Here is a 26,234-nt window from a genome sequence, read left to right as displayed (position 1 = left end):
AGCCAGCCTCAGCTCCTTGCTGGACCTTCAGCACCAAGGCTTGTGCCACCACCTGCATACTGAGTCGCCCCAGCCTGGTGCCTCGCACCTCAGGCTGCCTGCAGTCGGAGTGTTTCTGCCCAGCCTGCTGTGTGTTCCCGGAGCACGGCTAACAAGCTTACAGGCCTGAGTGGCTCAGGAATTGCAGCAGGAGGGGAGGACGGTTCCCAGCTCTATCCCATTAGAGCACTCAGAAGTGTGTACCAGAGAGGCGTCTTCTGAGCCCCAGCTCCTTTTTTCCAAGCCCAGAAGAAGGCTGGGTGCCACGCGTACCCTCTCGGCCACCTTCTCCGAGCTCCGTTCCCAATCCGCACCGAAATCCCGGCAGCACGGGGACCGCGGCGTCCCAAGGGCAAATTGCTCGGGAGCCGCGCGCCCCCGGTGACTTTGCCCGGCTGCACCCGTCTCCAGGCTCTCGGTCGCCTTCGCGGCACGGTCGCCGGCTCCCCCCTCGCCGGCCCGCCCCGCCGGGGCAGCCGCTGCGCAGCCCGGCCCCTGCGGCCGCCCGCGGTGTGTGCGCGGGGGCGGAGCGGCGCCGCCGGCCAGAGGGAGCCGCAGTCAGCGCCAGCGCGGCGGCCCGCGGGGATGCTGCGCTACAGCTCGGGGCTCACGGTCACCGCCACCACCCCCAGGAGGACGGCCGGGGACGGCGGCCGCGCCCGGCGGAAGGTGCGCGGGGCAGCGGGGAGGGGGGGGGGCGGCAGGGAGGTCCCGCGGGCCGCGCCGTGGGGCGGTGTGACCCCTCTCGCTCAGTTTGCCGGCGGAGCGCGTTTGGGCTTGCTTAGTTTTGGTGTTTTCAGGTGAAGTGTGCGGTGTGTGAAAACATCTCTTTGAACCTCTGTAGTAGGTCTGTGTAGGTGCTGGGAGAAGCAGAGCTTTGGGCTGCCCTGCAGGGCTTTTGTTAGTGCTACTTCCTGGCTGCTCTCCTGGACAGCCCTGAGGAAGCTGTGCTGTGGTGGAGACTTTTTCCTGATGCGTACAAGGGAGAACTTCCCCTGAGACTCTTTTCCTCATGGGGAAGCTTGCCACAATGGCTTACATGGCAGTGATAATTTCTTTTAAAATATAGATGTAGAAATACAATTTACTGATCTCTTAAACTTTTTAATTTTCGTAGATAAGCCATGCTATATTAACATGCTGGAAAATGTGTCTTAAAAGTTGTTAGAACTCTGGCAGGTATGATAGCAATGTCTCTACACCCACCTTGATTGAAAGAACCCTTACGTGCTGCAGTGGCCACGATGTTATCACTGGGGGGGCATGTTTTACATGAAGGAATAAATTAACACAATCAAATGCTAAGATCACACATACAAAGAAATACACTTGTGTGATCATAACAAATCTCGAAATATTTAGGGATAGGTCAGTCGATCCAAACTTTTGTACTTATAAAACCAGTGAAGAATGATAAATTAACACATGTTGTACATGGTAACATGCAACTTGCGCTCTCCCACAGAAAAGAAGTTCCTTTTGTAGTGAAATGCGAGTCTCTTACAGCAAGTTGTCAGAAGAGAGGAGGAAGACAGTTAAAATAAGTGCAGAATAAATGGAAGATGTGTGTCACGTTCCTGTGTGCCTGTGGTCATGGGAAAGGTGCCCTTTAATTGTGATGGTGTGGGGAATCTCATAGCGGAGATTTCATAAATGAAGAAGACTAGCCAGATAAACGACCAACAAGAGTACTTTCTTCTTTGCATGTTTAGGGGTGACTGAAATTAAAACCTGCTTCATTTTTGCTCTCACCTTCGAAACTCTGAAAGTAACATCTGGTCTTGGGCAAAGGGAGAAATTTTTGGCCCTTGAGCTGTTTGGGTAGCAGGTAGTTACTCAACAAACACGTTATCCCAAACTGTTTAATTGAGACATTGGAAAGATCAGCAAAATTACGTTGTTTTCATTAACTCCACATTGAATTTAGATCAAAACTGAACCATATCTTCCCTGTGAAGGACTGTAAAAATCTTAGACTGAGCCTGGTTGCTGGTAGGACAGCTTGTATTTTTCTACCACTATGCTGGTAACCTTGGTTATTCTATCAGACCCTTACTCATTATTTTAATACTAGCTCTACAGTTATTTCAGTACATAGTTAGCTACAGTCAGTCCCTTACTGGATGTTTCTTGTTTTTAGAAAGGAGGAATAAGAGTCTGAAGAACATTACTCAAACTGAATCTGTCATCTGTTTTTGTCTTAAGTTGCACCCTAGTGATTTGAGTAGGATGGTAAACATGAATGTGGATTGTGGATCTGGGCCATAAATTCTTAACATTTTTAACTAACCTAGATTGGCTTTTTTCTTAATTACTGTATTGCAGTAGCTCTCAGTTATGCTGTCCCTTTAGCCTCTTAGAAATTTAGTAGAAGAGCTTGTCTTCACCTTTCAATTTCCATTGCAGTCAGCAAACTTTTCTGATGTTGGTTGTTCTGGTGTTGTGGAGGTTGAACCTATCAGCCTTTGTTTTCCTGTCAGCATAATCATTCTACAAATGATGTCAGATGAGCTCTGGAAATACTGCTTGTGGGTTGTTGGTGTCAAAATCCGTGAGTGAGCATAAAATGTTGGCACAAAGAAGGTTATGTATATTGTTGGCTTGTCAAAGCTATACTTGCTGCAAACCAAACTAAAATCTGATAGCCTGGGAAACTTGATACCTGCTCACCTATTCCTTTTTAAAAGTTATACTCATAAAATCACAATTTTGATGACATAAAAGTATGGTGGAAGCCACATCTGCCCCTCTGTTTTTCATCACATGTTCTTACTGTCAATCACCAACTGAAGGAAATTGAATTATATTCTTTTCCCTGCTCGTGGAATTCTCTTTCATTCCCCTCCTGGGTTTCTCCCTACAAAACTCAATTGTTTCTGGAAATTACTGCTTCATCCTTGGTTGCATGTTATTCTGCCACTGTTTGGCAGCGAGTTGAGACTCTTCCTGTTATGATTTCATTTCCATGTTAGGGCATCACTACAGCCATGTTTTGCTGTTGGAAGAGGGCTGGCTGTGATTTCTGTATGAGCCTGCTCGTTCATTTGGTCAAGTAAACTTGCCGACAAATGGCTGGGATAGCTGTTTCTTTAGGATGCACTACATAGCAAAAACAGTATAGACACAGCATCCGTAATTGCTTCTGAAGGTTATAGGGAAAGTGGTGCCTGCTGTTTTTCCCTTCTAATCTCTATGGTGTTTGCAAATTTCAACATATTGGCGTGTAGTTCTGTCATTAGGTAGCATGCATCATCTGTGGTCCAGAAAGAATAGGAGTGAATGGCTACATTATACATTTTCTGCTGTTTCCCCAGAGATGTTACGGAAGTGCAATTGTTATAAACAGTGGTAAGAGTACAGCCTGTATAAGGTTGTCTCAGCAAAGAATTCAAAACCGGGTGGCATTTTGCCACTGTGATACAAGCCTCCCTGGGCGTGACTTCAAGGCTGGAATTGTCAGATGACTGCTCATACCACCCTCTGAATGGCATTTATGTGCAGCAGGCAGCAAAGTGAAGCACTACGTCTTCATTTTTTGTCAGAAATACTGCTGAAAATATGGTTGTGATTTGAGCTGTCTCAGTGGTTAGGAGCTAACTTGGAAACAAGGAAGTGGAAAAGAAATTGAAGTGTGATTTAGGGAGGTAATAGAAAAGACAGTGTAAAAAGAATAAATAATAGAAAGGCAAGAAAAATAGTTTAAATATTATCAACCTTTTTTACAGTGTTCTTGGTCTCAACAAATTACTGTTACTGATTTGTATTTCCAAGCTCGTTGTTACAACTTGTCTGTCTTCCTTCTGGGTTTCTGTGATGTTTCTTTGTAGTAACCTTGTAACACATTACAGCACTGCTGTAATGTGACAGGCGGTCATGATTCACTGACTGGTATATACATACAGGGATAATTATTTATTTACAATCGCAGCACCATGAACCTGTAAATGTGTTGGCTATAATTAGTGCTTTGCTGACTGACAGGCAAACCATTTGCCAGCTTCAGAAAAACTTACACAACTCCATTTCACCTGACATTGAGTTGCCAGTCAGTATGCGTTTCTATTTCTTTGAGGTGTTTGTCATGTTTTCTTCTAAGAGTCTTTTTAATTGATTTAACTTAATTTTCTTTCATTTGAAACCCCTGTAAGAAAAAGTTGGCCTCATCTGTCACTTCCTGCACAGCACAAGCTCAGTACTATTTCCTATTTACAGGTCTGGCCTTTCTTTGTTTGACTGCATGGATGAATGCCAATATCTCTTTCCCTTTTTGTTGTAAACACACTTGTTTTAGAGGAAAGAGCCTTGCTAAGCCAATGAGAAGAAAGAGCAGGGGGAAATGGAAATTAAACAGGTGATAAAGCATAGTATTAATTACTTTATGAATCAGTGAGCTCTAACACTGAGGAATTTATTATTAATATATCTTGATAACTTGTAAGCAGGAAGAACTGTCAGTTTCTGCAGTGTAAGGGAAGAGTCTGGTGTTCTCAGAAGAACACAGATAGCACTCAATCAGAGTCTAAAGCCTATGTGCAAGGACCCATCTTTTTCAAACCTGTTTCATTGTTTCAGAATTATCTAGGAAATATTAAATCATAACCCACTTTTGTGCTGAACTTTCTTTCTTCTATCACTTTCTCTGTAGCTTCTTGTTCTTGAGCTGATAGCATATGAATGATGAAAAAACAGTGAAGAGCTCATTTCACAGAAAGTACCCTCCACAGATGTATCTAAATAGTAGGTTGTACTTTAGCTTGATCTTGTTATGCAAATGTTTCCCCTTTTTATAATATAAATATGGATCACACATTTTACATAAACATTATCTCAGAATATTTTTCTTACTGATAGAAGGCACTGCAGACCAAAGAGACCTAAAAGAAGATGGAAGGCAGCAGAAAGTGGCATTTTGTAATATAGTTGATGTTCTGTCAGTGTTGATTGGTCATCTTGATGGGATTTAAAGCAAGTCTGGAGTTAATGCAGATATTTGCAAATAGTTCTTCTAATCTTTTTACTTGGGAAGAAGGAAAAATGAATGCTTCTTGCTTTAAAAGTTGAAAAGGGTCAATTGTTTGGAAGCAGGGAGAATGAGAATCTCTGTTATAGAGATTCTGAATAGTGGTACCATGGGGAGATTGCATTTTGAAGAGTCTTGAAAGTGAAGTGAAGACTTATTTGATATGAGAGACTGTTTGAAGAACTGGATGTTGAAATGGTGAAATTTGGAGTCTATGAGTAGTACTTTGCTGCTATGCTGTAAATACCAGCAAGTAGAGCATGATTGTTGATTTTTGAAGCAAAAGGGAGCTATAATGATCAAGACATGAACTGTGGTCTTTCTTGGGCAAGACTGATGGAAAGCTGTACTTCAGAGAGCAAGAATGTGTATTGCTTTTGGCATGATTCCACACCATGTCCTATCTCTAAATGAGAAACATGGATTTGAATGCTGGACTATTCAGTAGAGTTGGTTGGATGGTTGCAGACAGAGAGTTGTGGTCAATGGCTCTATGGCCAGGTGAAGGCTGGACATAGTGACCTCCAGATGACTGTCTTGGGACTGGTGCTCTTCAATATCTTCATCAACAACATAGACAGTGGGATCAAGTGCGCCCTCAGCAAGCTTGTGGGTGACACCAAGTTGAGTGGTGCATTTGACACAATAGAAGGAAGGGATGCCATCCAGAGACACCTGGACAGGCTTGAAAGGTGGGTCCATATGAACTTAGTGAGATTCAAGAAAGCTAAGTGCAAGGTGCTGCACTTGGGTCAGGGCAATCCCAGATATGTGGATAGGCTGGGAGAAGAACTTCATGAGAGAAGCTCTGTGGAGAAGGACTTGGGAGTCCTGGTGGAAAAAAAAGCTGGACATGAGCCAGCAGTGTGCTCTTGCAGCCTGGAAGGCCGACTGTATTCCAGCCTGCTGACTAACCAGCAGGAAGAGGGAGTTGATTGTTCCTGTCCACTCTGCTCCTGTGAGACCCCATTTGGAATACTGCATCCAGGCCTGAGGCACCTGGTATGAGAAAGATGTGGAGCTGTTGGAGCAGGAAGGCCACCAAGGTGATCAAAGGGCTGGACCACTGTCCTGTGAAGAAAGTTTGAGGGACTTGGCTTTGTTTAGCTTGGAGAAAAGAAGGCTCAGGGGAGACATTGTTGCAACATTGCAGTAGTTGAAAGGAACTTATAAACAGGAGGAGGACCAAATTTTCACATGGCCAGATAGTGATAGGATAAAGGGGAATGGTTTTAAAATAAAAGAGGTGAAATTTAGGTTAGATGTTAGGAATAAATTCCTTACTCAGAATGGTGAGGCAGTGGAACAGAAGATGTTAACACTCCATCCATGGCAGCATTCAAGACCAGGTTGGATGGGGCCATGGGCAGCCTGAGGATCTGGTGGGTGGCAACTCTGCACACAACAGGGAGGTTGGAACTAGCCTCTAAGGTCCATCCAGCTAAAGCCATTCTATGATTCTGCATGGCTGGATATAAGTAGTTAGGAGAAACTAAAAACGTCTGGATCAGAAAAGACACCGGACTATACAGCACTGGTGATGGCCCACAGTAACCATGAAAGAGGTGCTTTAGCTGTTTGAAGAACAGCTTGGAGTCATTTTTGTCAACAGATAGCTGAGATTTCTTAGGAAGATTTTGTGAAGCTTTGAATTTAGACTAGAAATTCTCATTTCATCATTTGCTCTGTTTAGGACTTAGGATTGTTTTCTACAAAGAAGTCTCATGTGTACAGATAGGTAAGACAAATGCTTGTAACCAAGTTTCTTGTATGAGATATGATGCTTTAAAAATATTATTACAGCAAAGATCTTAGCCAAAAGCATGGCCAGGAGTGAGGGAGGGTAAAAAAGTATCAGTCCCCCTGGCCTGTTTCTTAAATTTTCTGTGAAGAATTCTGAGGCTTTGCTTTTACAAGCAATTTTGCAATTTTGTGTATAGCATTTCAGTAATATTTCTGTTAGAATTTAATGGAATTTCTGTACTATCATACTCTTGGATCAAATACTGAACAAAAAAGGGACATTCACTCCAGAATATCCTTTGTGTTTTTAAGTAATCCCTTTTGAAGATTAAAAGTATGCCAAATCTGAAAACAAAGCTGAGAAACTAGAAAATTATTTTCATTGTTCTGATATCTGAGGTCTCAATGTCATTTATGAGTACATAAGAACATGTTGTTAATTGAAAAGGTTTGGTGTTTTGTTTTTTTTTTTCTCTTTGCTATTTCAGGTATGTAATTACGGATGCCCTTGAATTATTTCTTTCCAGCTAAAAAACCCTCTAGCCTTTTACAAATAGCTTACTTTTTTGTCAGCTGATTGGAAGTAAGTAGAAAATAATAAATGAAAACTTGAATGTTAGCACAGTTCATTTTGCAAAGGAAGTTACTAAAATTAATTCTTTTGTAGCGCTTAAATCTAAAAGCAAACTTCTGTTTTTCTTTCAGATGAATGTTTGCAGACTACGTTTAACAGTACCACCTGATGAAGTCTCTCAGCCTGAACAGGGAGCAAAAGAACCTGAAAGAAAGAAACATGTAAGTTTTAGCAATTCCAATCAAATGCTGTACAAACAAGGAGTAAATATTGACATCTGTGGAAGCTGATTTTAGTTGTTTGGGTAAATGGATCATCTTGGAAGACTGAAGAACTTGTGGATGCTGAGCAAGTCAGCTGTAAACTTTGAGCCTGAGCTCTGGTGTTGGGAACAGCAAAACATCATGCAAAGAGGAAGGATAGTAGTAGACAAACAGCACAGAGATTGACAGCCATTGTGACTAAAGTATTTTTAGAACTTGATTATTTAATATCTATATGCTGGATTGCTATAAGCAGCAGTGTCTTTCATTAAGCAAAGTCTTGATCCTCACCTGAAGTGGGGAATTTTACGTTTCGTATAGGCTTGAGTGTGTGAGATATGAGCCTTTACTGTGTGTGAGCTGGATTGCCTGAGACTTGGATGTTTTCTGCATTAGCTGATTTTGGGGCCAGTAGACTGTAATAATTAAATGTGTACAGAAGATGTTTAATTGTAGCAATCAAAGTATTTTCACCCACCGCTTAGAGTTCTGTCAGTTTGTATCTGATTGCAGAAATCTCCAGTCTAGCTGAAACATGTGGGCCCACTGCCCGAAGAGTACTATAAGTTTGTTTTTGAGGAGGACAGGTATTGACTCATGGCTTACTCATTTTACTGTGCTGAGTAGTGTAATAATGAGAAAGAGGTGCCAGTGAGTAGGGCTTCTTGGTCACTTCCTTATGTGACTTCTTTTTCTCTGCCAGACTGTATTTAATGAGAGCTATTTTGTATGCTTTTAGAAAGTGTATATAAAATCTTCAGAACTGGTTGGGCTGTAATTATTCAGTGTGTTGGCAATTAAAAAAGAACAACACAGAGTAATTGTCATTTACTTGTTTTACATCTTTTGTGTAATTCAAAAAAAATACACTGAACATGAAGCAACTATCAAAAAAAAATTGCTGAACATCAACTGTTTTTTTCTCATGCCTCTAAAACAAGACAGGAATTTATTACCTGTAGATTTGTGTTGATGATGTAATATATTGCTTTGTATATTTGATTTAGTTACACAGTAACTTATAGTACGCACAAGATTCTTGACTAGTCATACTCTGATAGTTTTATCTTACTGTAAGCTTCAAAAAACCAAACGAAACAAAAAAAAAAAACAAAAAAACCCACACCAAATAATTCTTCTGAGAGCAGTGATCAGATACGTCTGCTGATCCACCCATATTCAGCTCACTCAGTGTTAATGAAATTCCTTACATCGCATTGAGAATAAGAAATTTTATAAATGTTGAATAATTCTCATACGGTCCTATAAGAGCTACGTTTCCCTTTTGGAGATAATGCTAATAGAGAAGTGCTCACCTTTCTGCCTTACACTTTGCAATTTAATGTCAAAACACACAGCTTCACCAAGAATCAAATGCAACAGCAGGACTTAGAAAAGTTAGAGTTCTGTGCTGTCTTTAATGTTGGATGCAAAGAAAAGCATTTGGAAAAAAAAATTTTAATATTTAAGTAGTGCAGCTGTTGACTTACACAAATAAACTGTGAGGGTAACTGGCAGTGTTTGCTGAAGAGTTGCAGCAGATTGGGTGATCTGAGCATGGCTGCTTGGCTGTCTCCTCTTTGGGCAGAGAAGTGAGGGAGGAGAGCATAGACCTTGCTGTGTCAAAGGGAATGCCACAAAACTATAAATACACCATGGCGTGACATTTAGTTGTAATCTTCTCATTCTAATCTTTCATTAGAAGGAGGTGATTTTGAGCTGCCCTGATGTGACATAGCGATGGCTTTCTGGTTATTTCTTTATTTTCTATATTCTCTGGAACTAAATACTATTATAAAATGTAGCAGCTGCAAAATCAGCTGTAGAGGAGCCCCTGCTAGCACTGAACCTGCTAGCATCTTGCTTTGGAGCTCACTGACAGTTCAGAACTGATGCCTTATTGTATACGTCAATAGATGGTAACTTAGATCTTTTCATTGCAGTTCAAGTTTAGCAGAAAATATATGCTGTATTTCATTAAATCTCTGTCAGTGCATTATGTTTCTAGACTGATTAATTTATTGCCATTCTGATATGGAATAGAAATGAGCCAGTGTAAAAAATAGAACAAAGTGGCAGAGCAGGCAGTTTTGTTACAACAAAATTACTGCAGGCATTGAGGGCAGAAGGATGGCCTCTGCCTGACTTTTGTAAAATATGGTACCCAGTTGGATGATGATTTCAAAAACTGAAGGGAGAGAACTTGTGCTCTGTGTGTCAGGTTGAATGTCTGTATTCCTGTTTAGTCTGTGATGAAAGAAACATGAGAACTGAAGTCACAAGTACGAGTTGGTTGCGTGGTTTACTTTCATTGGCAAAAAGCTAAATATCTGAATTGTTAGCACTTCAGGCTGAGAGTGTCTGGAACTACCATAATTTTGTTCCATTGCTCCTGTTACTGATAGGCAATAAATGAAAGTAGTATGAGGCTGTTTACTTCACCATGAGGTACAAAGGATTATTGTGCCGGTCAGATCATAAGCAATATATGTGTGTTCTGAAGCCTGCCTTGTCCTGCATAATAAAGTGCTACTGAACAATGGTATTGTCTCTGTTTGGGCTTGGGCTTATTTTTATCAGTCAGGCCCTTTCTTCACTGTCATGGCTAAATTTGGAAGTGTCATTGGAAGCTGCAGCTGGATATTTGAGGGCAGAATATTGAGATATATATGGAGATTTTTTCTTTTTTTCCTTTGAGCAAATGGACAGAGAATGAAAATGAGATGATGCTTTATAAATTTGTCTTTACTGGTTTTGTAGCTTTCAATAGAGTTTGAACAGCATTTAGTCTTAACCTTTAACAGTACTTTTGCTTTGTATATCCTCTAACTCTTTAATTTACATTTTTAAATTATTCACATCCTAGAGGTGAAATCCTAATTGCCTCCTGAGCAGAAATACAAAAGCAGAGTAAACATTTTCCCCCCAGCAAAAATGTAGGCTGTACAGGAGCCAGAAGTGGAATTTTCTCCACTGTGTTGTGCAGAGAATCAAGAGAAACTCATGTCAGACCTGGATCAAGGAAAACGAGTGCAGTGAATATGAGGCTGTTGTGCACTTTAAATCTAGGACAGTGCCTATTTTCTCTGCTGATCTGTGGCTGCCAGCCCACTCCCACCAGCATAGCAGGAGTTGTGACATAACAAATGTGGTTCACCTGCTACAGGTGGCTGATGTTACTGTTTCTCAGCCTCTCCAGCACTAATTCTGTTTTTTATGTGCTATTTAAGCAGCTCTTTGTTAAAACCAACATTAAATGAAAGCCGCAGAAACAATTCCAGTGGTAGCTACCTCTGGTAGCTAATGTATTTGTCTTACCTTAGTTTCTTAATGTATAAAAAATGGCATTACAGAAACAGTTTTATTTGATTAGATGTGGCACTTAAATTCTACAATATTTCAAAGAGCTTAGAAGTGGAAATGTGTTAAATGATGCTTCTTATTTAGTGTCATGAGTTTAAGAACACTTGTGTCTATGTCTTAGCATATTTTCCACATTTTAATATTTTTAATATATGAAACATCCCTAAATGTAAGTGAGTTTCATAGACTGTAGGGGTGAACATGAAGAAATATAGCTGCCTTTTGTAAGAGCAGATAACTTTGCTTGGTGAACTTGTTATATAATTGCCATTTTACTGGACAGGAATTAAGCAACCTAAGTAACAATGTGAATGTTTTTGTTTTCTGTGTGCTCACTATTTATATAAAAAGACAGCTGGCTATTTCAAAATTGTCTGAAACATGGCAATTGAGGAAAAGATAAAGCCTCACTTAACTGATTTGGTTGCAGATTAGAATAAGAGCTGTTACTGCTGGTAAACAGAAGATCACAATTCAGCAAAATTTCAAGGCCATATCTGTACTAATTCTGAAATTGTGCTAATCTTTAAATCAAATGCTCCTTTTCCTTAAAATAAGATACCTCTTTTGATACCAAACTTTCGACAAAGTATGAAACGTATTTATCAGACCTCCATTAAAAAAAAAATTGATGGAAATAGATGCAGAGGTAAGTCACTCCTTAGTGTTGTTTACATAATGCTGATAAACCATGGGCAGTATGAAAAGCAGCTCACAAATCACATTTAAATATGAGTATAAATTCATTTCAGAGTTATACTGGCTTCAGATGTTGCTTATGCTACGTACTTGGACAGATATAAACAGGATGCATGGCAATTATTGAGACTTTTGCAACCTTGGGGTGTCGGCTTCTGTATTAAATATTTATTAATTAAGTAAACACAGTCTGCTTTTCTTTAGGATATGTTGTGTGATCACACCAACTGCAACATGACTGTTGCTACAGCTTAGATGAAGCACGTTCCTGGAAGCTGCCTTCGTGTACATCAGCATAATGTGTTGTGGTTAACTTGAGTTGTCATATAACTGACTATAGCCACAAAGAAATATTCATGAGTTTCTTAAGGTTAGTCAGCCTTTTCAGATAAGCGGTTTCAAGAAAATTTTAGAGCAACAAATTGTACTTGGAAAAGGTATTGTTCCAGTGCTGGAAGTGCACAGGCAGTTGGGGAGTGAAAAAAATGCTCTAGATTGGGCTGATATTTTGACCTTAAAAGCAATGGTTGTCTAATCTAAAGAAACCTTCCAGCTTCACCTACTCTTCTGGTTCATTTTATAGTACTTACTTATTCTGTTATCATCACTGAGATGCCTCAGAAAGGAGAGGCGTGAGAATCTTGTCAGGAAATTGAATTTTGAGAGTGGATATATATGGAAGACAGAGCAAAACAATGAGAAGTAAAAGCAGTATCCTGTATTGTAAGTAGCACGTGGCAGAACTGGAACTCTCAACAGATGATGGAGATTCCTTTAATCTTCTGAAAGAGAAGTGACAAAGAAATCTTGGGAGGCTTGTGCAAATAAAGATGACAGACAATTGTGTCATCACTGCTGGAGAAGTGTGACCAGTCTGGCTTTATGCATACTTATGGTGCTCATTGTGTTCCTATTATGATGTAAATTTAAATCTGTTCATCTGTGAAATATTGAAGTGTCATGGATGATTGATTCTCTTGCTGCAAAACTAGTGGTCTGAATCTATCTTCCTTTGCTGGAGAGGGATGAGTCTTTTAAAGCATTCCTTGGAAATGTGTTTGTAATGTTCTAAAAATAAGGAACTTGATCACAATCTTTGTACAGAATTCTGCAAACAGAACTTTAAACAATTCTGCTAATGTTTCCGAGGCACAAAGGATCTTAGTAGTTGCTAGTATCCAGCTGTTCACCTCATAAAATATGAATTAGTGGGTAAAGGTTATGGATTTATGAATTCAATGTCTGGGGCCTTAGTAACCTCTAAACAATCAAAGCGATTATTCATCTTGTTATCTGGAAGATGGAAACTTGTATTTAATCCCTTCATCCAGATGCAGGGGAGGAGCTGAAATGAAACTACCAAAGCAACTGTACAACCCTGGAAGTAAACAGATACAAAAGTTTTGAGTCATATCCCCATCTAGTTCCTGTATTTATTCTCAAATGATCAGGTGCAGGATTTTTGCCTGTATGCATGTAAAGAGATGTAACTTTTGGTTATCAGGATACGAAGCTCTGCATGTGGCGTTTTCAACATGCGAAATAATATCTGGCATAGATAGGGCTAGTTGGCCAGCGTTCTTCTATTAAATGGTTGAAACTGTCTTTATCAGGTGTCTCCTCCAAGATTGTACTCCTCCCAGCCCTGTGTGCACACAGAGCTTCAACAAAATGATTAAGCCAGTAATGATACAGTAAAGCCATTTTAGTGTTGAGAAAATCAGGCAATGCCAATGCAGGAGGGACACAACTTTATTTTATTCTATACTATATACAACAGATTTGCATTTTTACCCATTACTTTTAATACAAATAGATTATTCTGTTCATTTTCACCCTACCCAAAGAAATATTTATTCTTATGTTGTCACTGCAGTTGTGTTAGTTTGGCTGCTAAAAACAGAAAGTGCTATTGTATTAGACTACAGTTACTTCCATCACCCTGTCCTGGTAAGAACTAAAGACTTGCTGAGATATAGTTGTGTGTGGATACAAAATAAGTTTCATCTCTTTCTGCCTCTGTTTGATATGGAGAAGAGTATTTAAATACTGTTTAGACCACTAATTTACTAAGAGTCTCAAAAGTCTGTGAGTTTCCATACTGTGTCATTAATGAATAACAAAACAAACTCAAATATTTTCAGAAGTAATCTCTTATCTATTGACATTTTAGTAAATTTGGTATGCAAAAGGAAGTTCAGTGAAGTTACCTGTGAGTGATTTGTCCCTGTCACTGGGTTTTAAAAGAAAGACAATGCACAAAACTATTCAGTAACAGCTGTTTTTTTCAAGACAGTCTTTCTAACTTCATGTTCACAAATAATTGTTCATTTTAGGTTCTCAGTTTGCAGATATTCAAAGTTAAATTATATGATTTTTTTTTCTCATTTTAAAAGCCATAACATGGACGTCTGTCTGAGCTAGTTGCTCAAATTCCTTGTAATCAGGAATATAAATTAGTATTTCTGGAGTCTGATTCACTTCAGATAATTGCTGCAGAATTGCATTTCTCTGGGTTTATCAGGAGGGAGGCCAGGTGAGTAGTCAGTGTGGGTGGCTACATCTGACCTTGCAGATATTTATATATTGAGGGAAATGATTCCCACTGTTTGCATAAACATTTTTTTTTACAAGGCATATTGACATGATGATTAAGTGGAGTCTGTTGCAAAGAGCATCTTGAAATAAGACATAAGTTTATTACAAATATGTGTCTAGAAATTTCTGCAGATCACTAAAATATCAAACACAAGCACTAAAGCTGCCACTTTACTTTCCTATCAAGACCTTCTGAAACAGTTCATAGCACTGAAACACTCACATGAATGCTGTTTCATAGAATTGCTTTAGCTCTTATAACATCAGTTCTACACGTTTGATAAGATAATTACAGGCTGAAATGGATTTTTGATTGTTTTGAAAGTGTTTAGCCTAAAATGAAAACTAAAACTATAACTTGTTATATACAAGAAAAAATGATGTTTTCTGAACTCTCACATAGAGCTTTCAAGTTTCAGTTTCATTTTCCTCTGAGAACTGTCTAAATTAAACTTGGGAATTTTGATGTTTTGCACAGCACAGAGTTTGCAAGGGGCAGAATGGAGGAATTTTTGTGTTTGCAAGAATTCAAAAGGAGACTGTAAGAGCAAACAGTCCTCTGGAAGAATGCAGAAAAGTACCATATAAGCCAGAAAAACTTTCTCTCTCACATCTCTTTCCTTGCAGTAATCCATCTGTTGCTCTTGGCCATACACATACCATTTCCATTAAAGCTAGTGAAAAAATGACATCTAAGCTGATTATAAACTAATCATTGATCATCCCAAAATATGAAGATTGACAATTTGGCTCCCAAGCATTTGGGATCTAGTGTTCTTAGGTACTGCTGTTCATTCACTATAGTTGCTTGTTTTATGTTACTGCCTTTATTCAATTTTTAAATTATTCTAGAACTTGTTTGAAATAAAATATGATTTGTTTTTAAGGAGCTCTACCATGTACCAAATGGCATGTCTCCGGGGAAGCTCTCTCATGGAATGGTGTATGGCGTTGTGCACCGGACTGACAACAACCATAAGAGAGAAATGGTGGTTTATGGCTGGTCAGCTGATCAGCTGAAAGAGGAGATGAATTACATTAAAGAAGTGAGTTTATGCTTTTGCCTTCAGAATTTGTCAGATATCCCTTCCATATGTTTCTGTAGAGCTGTGAGTGTATGTGGGGTGACTGATGTAACACCAAATAACCCCAAATTTGAATAGAGAACCCACTCTGAAGCGAATGGTTTGCCTTGTTATTTCTTGAGTTGAAAAAAAAAAACTTAAGTACCTAGAAGCTCCGTGGTTGAAGCTCACATCCTCTGTGCCAGATGATACTCCATAATGCGTAGTGACTGTGGGCGAGGGGTGGGTTACAGCTGGACAAGCCTAACTGATTTTAAGGTTCCCATCCTGAAGCCTTCATAATTTCAAGTGTTATGCAGGATAAACTTCGTAAGCAGACACCTGAAAGGATGAACTTTCTCTTAACTTCTGCTTCTCCCTCCTCCATCACAGTTTTGAAAAGGCTCCCAAATTAGGTGATACAGTAAAATCACTTGGGAATGTTTTGGGGCAGCCTTAAAATAGTCAGCCTAGTAAGATGACTTTGTACTACTTTCTCTGTGCAAGCTCATTTAGCATAATTGGCAGAAACTGTACTGAAAGAAAAAAATGAATTTCTGATGCTGCTCATTTTTGTGCTCAAGACTCACCATCTCTTTGCCTGTCAGTCTTTGTCTCTCAGGCTTTGGCAATAACCTTCTAATTAGCCCAGAGTGAATAATTTGACCTCTTTCCATCCTCCTTTGCCACCCAGGAAGCTATTGGTCAATGGTTATCATCTCACAATGAGTCAAGTGCAGGAGAACTGTGTTGATACAAAAGGGAGGAACACTGTGTCAAGCCAGCAGTCTAAGAGACTGTAATTATGTGTACTCTTAGCATCTGCCTGGTCTCCAGCTATCAGCACTTGTTTTTCTCCTTTATTACTCACAGATTTCAAGCTCCCAGTGTTTAACACTCTCCAGTACCTGCACTCGCCATTTAGGGTATGTTGCTACTGCTATGCAGGCAAGGCACATGAGCTGCTGTTTTCCTGCCTGTGTAGTTTATCTGAAGTGCTGTCAGGGAATGGATGAATTGGTACACAGAACAGTGCAGCTCCTTAGGCCGCATTGCTTCTGGTACCTGATTCAGGTTGCTTGAACTGGGAGCATGTCCCTGCACTTCTCTGTTCTCTGTTGGCTTGTGGCAGAGCTGGAAATGTCAGGCCAATCTGATAGCATGTCTTGCTCTGGGACTCAGGTATCAATTCTTTCCAAAAAAAAAAAAAAAAAAAAAGGGTAAGACCTTTGAAAAAGTGGAGGCTGTGAATCAGCTATGCTAGTTGTGAACTTTGGCCTGCCAGATAAGTTTCATCTTTATAAGCAGAGCCCTCAGCTTGTGTCACATATATGCTGACTTAGCCCAGAAATGGAAGGCCATGTTCTGAACTGCTGATGCTTCTTTTTCCTGTACTGATGTCAAACTTGCACCTTGCAAGTGTGTGTGTGGGCAGGTGCATGTGTGTGAGTAGAGACAGGATGAGGAATGCTTCCTTCAGAAGTGTAGGAGTCAGCTTCCTTCTGTATTTCTCATCCTAAAGGAAACATGCAGTCTGGGGTAGGCTTGCATCCACTCCTTGTGTAGGTTTGGTGGCCAGTGTCCTCTTTCTGGGACTGCATATACTGCAGAGCTCCCAGAAACTTCCCCTTTTAATACTTTCCCCTTATTCCTTCCCAAGCCCCACTTCAGCTATGCAGATGCAAGGTAAGCTGACTGCCCTAGGTAATCTGCAACCAGCATGTGTTCAGCTGAGGGAAGGGGAAGAAAAAGAATTTGAGCTATGTAGCTGGAAGATAAACTATAGGCAAACATTTAACGAGTGTTTACAATGTGTGCTCTTGAGAAAATTTGGTTCTTTGCATGTTTCTCAATGGCATGCAAATCCAAGCTGGCTTTTAACATACTTCTTTTTTTTTTTTTTTTCCTTTTTCCTTTCTTTTATTTTTTAATTTTTTTTTTAGAAAGGCAAAGTATAATTTACATCCATAGTTATTAAATAAGGTCAGATTGGGTACTCTATTCTTCAGATTTGTAATTACATTGGTAAACTTATGCTAATACATTGTTTAGCTAGATATGAGCCTAGAAGTCCAAATTCAGTGAAGCTAAAGGGTTTATTTTCAAAGAACACTTGGTGAAAACTTAATTAAATGCTGTAATAGAATTAAACATATATGAAATCCATATGCGGATGCTTTTCTTAGAAAGAAAATATTGTATGTTCAAGTTAATTTTAATTCAATTAATAAACTAAATAAGTTAGTCTTCTGGATAATTTAATTGAAATTTTAAATTTAAATTATTAATTTACCATTGTTTAAGTGTACAGAGAATTTTAGAATTGCTCAGATTTTTGTTTATATCATCCCTGTGTGGACAGCTCTTAAGAATTAAGCTCTAGTCTTAAGAGTAAACTACTGTTGACAAAAAGTTTGATTAATAACGGGCAATTCTAAAAGTAACAGTAACGAATACAGAAACAAAATACTGTGTCCCAGTATAAACAGTGTCATCAATAAGTCTGGTTGATAAAGGCATGTGATTTTTCTAACACCAGGTGAGAGCAACTCTGGAAAAAGTAAGAAAGAAAATGTATGGGGAGTATGATGAAATGAAACGAAAAATACAGCAGCTTACGAATGAACTGAAAGTAAGTATGCATTCACTTGTAGGGAAAGTATGACAATAACTGTCCCTGTACTATCTATTTACCTTTTCCTTCCAGGAAGGTAAAGTAGGACAGGGATGCTTTTGTATATGGAATTTGTTGCCTGGTTATTGGAAATGAAAGATAATCTTGATAGCATTGCCTGGCTGCGTGTTCATTCTAGACAATCTGGGAATTATTGGAGATCTTTGTAGCAGTAAGCTGCCATGTGAAATGAAAAAAATTTTGACTATTTAATTAGGAGTAACCTGTGCAACTTAAAGTTGTGGTTTTAACAGACTGCTCTGTTTTACTGACTGTCATGTTTAAATATGATAATAAAAGAAGTAGCAGCATTCTTTAATGCATGACAGTCCTAAAATGACTTACCTTGTGGTTCTTAATGGAACCTTTTTTATGGTCATTTGATGAACTCTTTCTTTGTGCTTTTTCAGTAAGAGCTGCTGCAGTCTGTAGAAATACCATTTGTCTTAAACTGCTGAGTTCTTTGGTCCAACAAATCACTGACAACCTGCTGTGGATTTTATATTCAGTATTGTTATTCACAGCTTTGGTTCAGAGGAAGCTTTGATAATTAAACATATTTAATTTCAAGGATCTGGGACTCTAACTTGTGCCTTTCTTACCTCCTCATTTGGAGACTGGCAGTTCCCTGCGTGCTGTATTTATATATAAAGATCAGAACACAGAACAAAATTCTGTGTCACGTAGTATAAAAATTAAAAAAAAATTAAAATTACCCCAACTTGAGAGGAGGGAGGGAAGAACTGAATTTTTGTGAAACAAATGTAAATAGTCTTTGTGATGCTGATGATATGCAGCCCCCATCCAGTACCACGTAGGCAAACGCTGGCTTAGATGCAGCTTTGCCTTCTCTCTGGTTGATCCTTACTGAATAGCAATGATGATATTGCTTCCAGATCCTCCACTGGACCAGCAGAAATGAGTCTGAAAATCTCTCTTAATAGTTTCTAACCACTTCTGACAGAATCTCTAATTCTAAAGCAAATAAACAGTTTATGAAGGATTCTTTCTGAAGTTAATGGTACACTGAGACATCCTTCCTCACACACACACTTTCTTAATAATTGAGAGTGCCTGAAAAAAAGCACAGGTGTTCTTCTATCTAATAACATATGCTTTTTAAAATTTGTTTGGTTTTGTTTGTTTTGTACATGACTGCCACCTTCCATGCTGTTTGAGGATCCTACTTAAAATCCTTTCTATACTCTTAGCTTCAGCTTTGAATCACTATGCTTTTTTTTCCCATCAATTTCCAGGACTACTTTTTGTTCATTAAGTTAGTTTGAAGTTTGTACTTCAAATACTCTACCTTGGGCAGTAAGTTTCTTCACAAAAGTTCTTATCTTGTAACTTTTTTAATTTATCCAAAGCATTTCTGTTTTCATTTGTTTTTAACTGAGCACACATTTGTATAGAATTAACAATAACTAAATAGCTTCTGCTCCATGAGCTGACCTAATCTATTTATAACTTTGTTACTAAACACTAATTGATCTTCATATTGATCACTGGTGCTCTTATGCTTTAACAAGAAACATCTGGTCCATAACATAAATCCAAGTTGGGCTGGCTTCCATTAGTAGCAATTTTCTTCTTCATTACTAAGTGGTTCCTGATCATTTACACAGTTTGGGTTTCTGTCACCTCTTCAATGGTGTCATTTTATGCTTTTATTTCCCCAAGTTTTTAAGCATGCAAGTGTGCGTATGTGTGTGCACAACAAAAGAAGACAGATCTTCACACAACGTAGTTCTCTGCTGACTTCTCCTGCCTGCTTCGTACTGCTTGATTCTTTGGTCCTCTTGATGTTGCTTCTTTACACACTCAGTCACTTCCTTCTCAATTAAGGCTATTCTACCTTGTTCACCCAAACCTTTCTAGATTTCTTCATTTCTTGCATTCTTCTGATTTTCACCAGCAACCCACCCACTCTGTGTATACAATCCTTCTGAATAGACATTTGTCAAATGTCCTCTTGTCCTTTCAGAAAAGATTTTACACTTATTACTGTTCAACAGTGGACAGCCACTTTCACTTTATTTCTGTCAGCATATTTGAATTATATATTTTACTTGTTTGCTTTTGAGGTACAGGCATGTGGTTTGGGGCCTATATATTTTAAGCATCCTAGTACTGTGAAAATTAGCCATGGGATCTATCTATTCTGTAGGTCCCTTTGAGAGAATAGGTGAACTTGATCATTATTCTATATAAAACTTCTTTTTTTTTCCTGCTCAGGTGACAAATGCTCATCAAGAATCCTTAGAGAATCATGTGCGAGTGCAGGCTGCAGCCTTAGATAGCTTTAGTGAAATGAACAGCTCCTTGACATCAGCATCAATAGACTTGCAGGTACATTTTAACAGCTGTTTCACAGCTGACAACTTCCTTTTCTGACATGGATTTAAAAGCGTATGTTAAACATGAATAACAAAAGTAGTTTCTAACACTAAACAAGCCCATAAATATTGTCTTGGATATCTGAGGCAGCTAATTTGTGAAACTAAGGAAAAAAATACAGCAACTGTTTTGTAACAAATATTAAAAGACTGTACAATCAACAGATACTGATCTGCTGCAGACTAATGCCACTAGACATGTCTCTACAAAATATCTTAAGGTAAAAATGTGATTTGTTCTGTGTTGTGCAAAACAGAGCACCTCCTGGCTCTCCTACCTTTACTATTTAATAGAAATGGAAGTGGCATGTGTGGATGCTAAACACCTGTGAGATTATTTTACATACTGGTGAAATTTTGGGGGAGGGCGAATGTGGGGATGTATTTTCTGTTTTAAAGGATTCCAAACTCCCATATATCTAAACTCAAAAAATTTGTGTTTTCTTGTATGTCATAGTTTTTCTCACTTTAGTGTGTTTTATATATATGGCCCTTGGAGAGAAGAAAGGAAGATTACTGGGAGTAATATTTGTACTTAAATGTATCCATATTCCTTCCTCTTTTTATTGTGTTCCAGGACTTGATTTCAATGAGTATATTCCTCATGGAAACACCCTCTAGCAAACCAAATACAACAAAAAACAATTTTAAATGTTAAAACTTGCAAAACTGTTCACACTACATTGACAGATCAGGATTCCCTTAAGTATTTGTGTTGTTTTTTTTTTTTTCTGTTTTTTTTCTGTTCCACATTTTCTTGACTATGTTAGCTCACTGAATTATTTCTGAATCTTAATATGTGGTTTGCCTCTTTGTTTCAGAAAACTCTGGTGGATGTTACTTTGGAGAACACTGATATAAGGGAACAAATAAGGAATTTAAAACACACACATGAGCAATCTATGGAAAAGCTGAGAGAGAAGCAAAAACAACTGGAAACAGCACAAATTGAAAATCAGTTACTGAAATTAAAGGTGCAGTATATAAACTCTCCTGAAAATATTGCACAGTAAGAGCATTAGGAGTATATTAAATGAATTCCTTAGCTCTCTTTGTAAAGGATTATTCATCCATCGTGCCTTGCTCATTCCCTAGAGCTATTGTATTCCTGTGAACTAATTCTGTTTTGATAACAAAGAATCTCAGCTGGCAACAGTCAGACTCCTCATAACATGGGATTACTATCTGGGCTTGTTGGCAGGTGGAAGTTCGAACTGTTAAGTAGTAATCAGTGTCCACTGATGTAAGTTAAGAGACTTTATAAATTTGTACAGAGCCATAAGAATATCTTGATGTTGAGCTTGTTTACATGGTACTGTCAAATTTTTAACAGGTAATGTCCTAAGTTTTATGACCATGCAGTCAGTCGATATGTACTGTAACAGCAAGTTTTTTGGGAAAACAACTAAGCTATTTCTTTCAGAGAAATACAGAGGAATAAATGCAAAATATAGTTTTATATGGCAGAAAGCTTGCCCATTTTCTTCCCTCATCTCACTTGTCTGCCAAAAGTGTTCTTTTAATCTCCTTTAAATGAAAAAAAAAAAAAAAAAAGCACCTCTTCTGTAAACCTTTTTCTCTCTGGTTTACTCATGTCTAATTTGTTCAGAGAAGTTGTTTCTTTGTGGATCTCTAGTGACCTGCATTTATGCTTAATGATAAATGGTTAATAACATTAGTTTATTTCAATTTACAATTCATTTTCTAGTTTCCTTTCATAATAAAGCTTTAGAGGCTGTATAAGTAGTCCCTCTCAAAAAGTGCAAATTACTACCTCTGTCCCTGTTTGTGTTTGGGTGAGGTGCCCAGGGGAAAATTGCAGTACAAGTGGAATCCGTCAGAGCTTAGTCCCTTTGCAAGGAATGAAATATGTTATTATCCTACAGGGCAGTAGGACACTTGTTCCTACCACGCAAGATAAACACAAGGGTTTAATAAACCCTTCAGTTCTTGAAGTGAAGAAGTAAAAAACAAAATACAAAAACCCCACAGAAACAAAAACCTTGACATCAGAACCAGGTATTTTGTGGTTGTGTGATCAACAGGGATCACTTCATTTTTCTCCCTGTTGTAGCTCTCACAGCATTTTAGCATAACCCTCTCTGATTTATAGCATCTCTAGTAAGAGAAGTAAGTCCTGGAGAAGCAGTTCTACTTTGCTTTTACTGCAGTTTACAAAGTAAATGGATTTAAGCTGCAAATGTTCTATCCAGTGTTTAATCACTGAGGGTGTGTTTTAGTGAGTGTTTTGAACCACCCTAAAAGGGAAATCCTGTCTCTGAATTGCCATTCTTGCCCTCTTCCTTGTCGCAGTAGTAGAGTTGCTCATCCTATGGTTAAAAATTAACCATATCCAATCCCTGGGTCTATTAATTTTCAGCCTGGCTTGTTCTCTGATGAACTTTTCTCCATGATCACCCTGTTTCTTGTGCTTGCACAAAGAGTAACAGATGAAAAAGCAAGAGAGAGGAGAGTGCATCTGTGTCTTCTGGTTAACAACACATAAATTAGATTCAGCTTAAGGTAATCACTACTTTAAGAGTTCATGGTCATCTAGAAACAGGAGCTAAATCTATTCTCTCTAAAATACACTTCTGTAAAATGGCAGGAGTCTTCAAGTGAGTTGGACACTGTTAAGGAAGGACTCAGTAAAGAGTCATGACCTGTTCCTGGAGAAGCAATGGTTGGTTAAATTCAGGCACCATGAAACTTGATGAAATAGTAATTTCCACAAATTTGAATGAGTTCTACATTGGCAGTGTTGTAAATGATCTTGACACAAATGAAAATCTGCTTAAATTATGTCAAATTTATAGCAAGATGGAGCTGAAATTCAAGGTGTTAGTTTCATATCATGTGAGTTTCATTTCTTCTGCAGACATGTGCTCTACTGACTGATGGGTCAACTGTGACTTTCATCCTTTCCCCTATTGTAGGTGGAATCATCACAAGAAGCCAATGCTGAAGTCATGAGAGAGATGACGAGAAAACTGTATAGTCAGTACGAGGAAAAAATGAGAGAAGAGGAGCAGAAACATAAAGCTGAGAAGGAAGTCCTCTTAGTATGTATATTTGGTTTATAAAAGTGGTGCTCAGTTTGGGTGTCATCACCTAATAGTCCAGAGTGTGCATATGCTTCTTTCTTTGTGACTTGTCAAACCACCATTACAAAGTTTTCAAAGCTATTGGGGTTGTAGGGCTGAGAAAAAAGTATGTTCAAACACAGCAGCAGTAATGATAATATAGGCTTCAAAATTTAAAATTGAGTATTTTGGCTTTTTTTTTTTTTTTAACTTCTGATCCTCTTTAAAAAAAAAAAAAAGCACTTTGTCCAATTTTAGTGATATTTTAAAAGAGGGAGGGAGGGAAACTTTCACTGGACACTAGTTAGACAGTAACTCTTCCTGTCTCCTTGTCTCATTCCACCCACAAGTAAAACTTTTTTTCATGTTCTTCTACCTGCTAAAGGCAGATGACTGAGATTGAAGGTAGATTCCCTAGCCTGTTTCTGTTCCTGTTATTTTATGTGTGAGGAAAGTACACAGCTGAACAGGATAAAAGCTGTCAATTGGAATAGCATAGTTTCTCATACTGTTTCTTCACTGCATATTCAGAAGGGAGAACAAATATATAAGAAATGGTGTTTTTCTCACACTTTCATGATGATGCTTTATAATACCTCTGTGCTTCAAAATGCCCCATGGATCTTTTGTTCTATACACATTTGGGATCACAACTCTTCCAGATTTCTAGGTAAGTGCAGTGAAAAGCTTTGACCTTTGCTTATAAACTGCTGTCCCGATTCTACAGCCTAAGAATGGTTTTATTTGTCATTAATGTACTATATGTTGTTGTGACTGTAAACGTTTTTACATGAAGGAGGAAACCAACCGGCTTCTGAAGGCTATTGAGGAGTCAAATAAGAAGATGCAGATTACAGAAACAAGTATACAGGAGAAAGATCAGAGAATTGGTGAGCTGGATCGGTTGATTGAACGGATGGAAGAGGTATGAGAGTTAATTGCTTGTCATATTTAAAGACAATGCAGAAATACCCGAAGGGAATTTTATTTATTTTTTGTTGCTTGTAGCTCAGTACCGTACACTCAGTGATTTACCACTTCTGTTATTGCATCCATATAAGTAAATGCACCTGGATTATCAAGGAGACACTGTGACTAAGTGATTCTTCTACTTTTTTGGTAATCAGAGCTGCTTTATGTAGTAAACCATCATTTTAAAAAACTGTTTTGTCTTCCTGCAGTGTACATGGTTTCCCAAGCCTAATGAATTAATCATAAATGACCCAAAAGCTCATAGAAATGTTGTTGGTAGGGCTACTAAAATTTATTTTAGAGAGATATACACCTTGTTATTAAACTATTTATGGTTCAGATTGGAATCACATATCCAAATTTCTCCTCATTTGAATACAATGCTAATCTGAAGGCTTCAAACTAAAAGGTTCTGAATTTTCTTTGTGGATATGTAGCAGCCACTTCATTTTTCCATATAGACTTCTAGTCATTTTGATAATGTCTCAGAGTATTTTGGGAAGGGAAGAAAAGATTGAGTAAAATGCTTTTCAACCTAAAATCTACCTTCTTCCTTTTCTGACAGTATTAAAAAAGTATTTCTCCCCCTAGCTCAATAATCCATACTAAAATGTAATTGAGAACTGTTTTTTTGATGATTGCCTTTTAAATCTCTGAAAGCAGAAATGCTTTGAGACATTTATATCTTGCTACACTGGCAGCACTACCATAAAACTGCAGTTTTGTATTTTCTTTTTATTTCCCACCCTTCTTTCTCTACTGTGGATTTTGCTCTGGGACAAAATTTACAGTAGTATTCACATGATTATTATTCTAATGCATCACTATGTCTGTGGGTATCACAATACCTTTTCCTGCCTGTTTTTTTTTTTTTTTTTTTACCTCAATCGCATTTGTTAGACTTTCTCAAATATCTGAAACTGCTTTATATATCCTCCGTCTCTAGCAGTCACAGTGAAATTTCTTCTTTATTTTCTAGTATCATTCACTGAACTAAGAATGAATGTTATTGTTTAATCTTTAGACTGTATAGTGTCACGCTAAAAGGGATAAGAGCAGCACTTTTAAAAGTCTTCAGTACTCTAGGATGTACTTTGGTGTCTCTCATTTAATTAAATAGCAGGCATCTCATTATCTTTAGAGATCTGGGTCTTGCTATCTAGAATACAGAAACAGAGAAGGTACTGAGAAATTCTAGTAAGTAAAGATTAATATAATCTTCTGTTTTACAAGTGAAATGTTTTTTCATCTACTTCAGTATAGACTTCAATATAGTAAATATTTGCTACTGCTGAGGAATGTATTTTTAATAGCCAGTCTTGTTGGCTTAACTGGTTAGTCTGATGTGCATTTATATTGAGCCTCTTTTGTCTAACGCTTACAAGTCTTATTAGTAGAATTAAAGATTACTCTGAGGAATCATGTCAGCTTAACAGGCCACTTTAGCAGCTCTGTTAACTTCGTCTGGGCTGCAGCCTATTGCTTATAAGTATTATGCAATGAATAAAGGAATTGTAATACTGTTCTTAGAGTACAGAGGAGTTTCTTTTCTTTAGTTATTTAATTTGCTCTCATCTACTTGATATTTGCAGAGTAAAACTGAATGGTTCTGTTAAATTCCCATTAAACTGGATGGCAGATTCCTCTATTAATTTGTGTTCACTCAGTTCCCAAGTTCTCACAGATCTTCACAAGCACTTTGTTTGTGGATGACTGAAAAAGGATGTTTTTGGAGGGGAGAAA

The 26,234-nt window shown here is 38.3% G+C and overlaps 1 protein-coding gene across 2 annotated transcripts in view; it reads left to right on the top strand.

Annotated features, from left to right (window-relative positions):
• The first annotated feature begins 549 nt into the window (after window positions 1-549).
• The window catches only part of MYZAP (myocardial zonula adherens protein), a 44,828-nt gene continuing 19,143 nt past the window's right edge, over window positions 550-26,234 (top strand). For both annotated transcript variants that reach the window (XM_090148797.1, XM_090148798.1), the window contains exons 1-8: window positions 550-708; window positions 7,508-7,597; window positions 15,187-15,345; window positions 17,903-17,995; window positions 20,276-20,389; window positions 21,258-21,410; window positions 23,373-23,498; window positions 24,316-24,444. In XM_090148797.1, the coding sequence (XP_090004923.1) occupies window positions 625-708; window positions 7,508-7,597; window positions 15,187-15,345; window positions 17,903-17,995; window positions 20,276-20,389; window positions 21,258-21,410; window positions 23,373-23,498; window positions 24,316-24,444 (948 nt within the window). In that variant the 5' untranslated portion in view covers window positions 550-624. The remainder of the gene's footprint in view (window positions 709-7,507; window positions 7,598-15,186; window positions 15,346-17,902; window positions 17,996-20,275; window positions 20,390-21,257; window positions 21,411-23,372; window positions 23,499-24,315; window positions 24,445-26,234) is intronic.

Source organism: Phasianus colchicus, chromosome 12, assembly GCF_987193195.1.
Source record: "Phasianus colchicus chromosome 12, bPhaCol1.hap1.1, whole genome shotgun sequence".
NCBI lineage: Eukaryota > Metazoa > Chordata > Aves > Galliformes > Phasianidae > Phasianus > Phasianus colchicus.
Note: the sequence above shows the minus strand (reverse complement) of the source record. Positions and strands in the feature narration are given on the sequence as shown.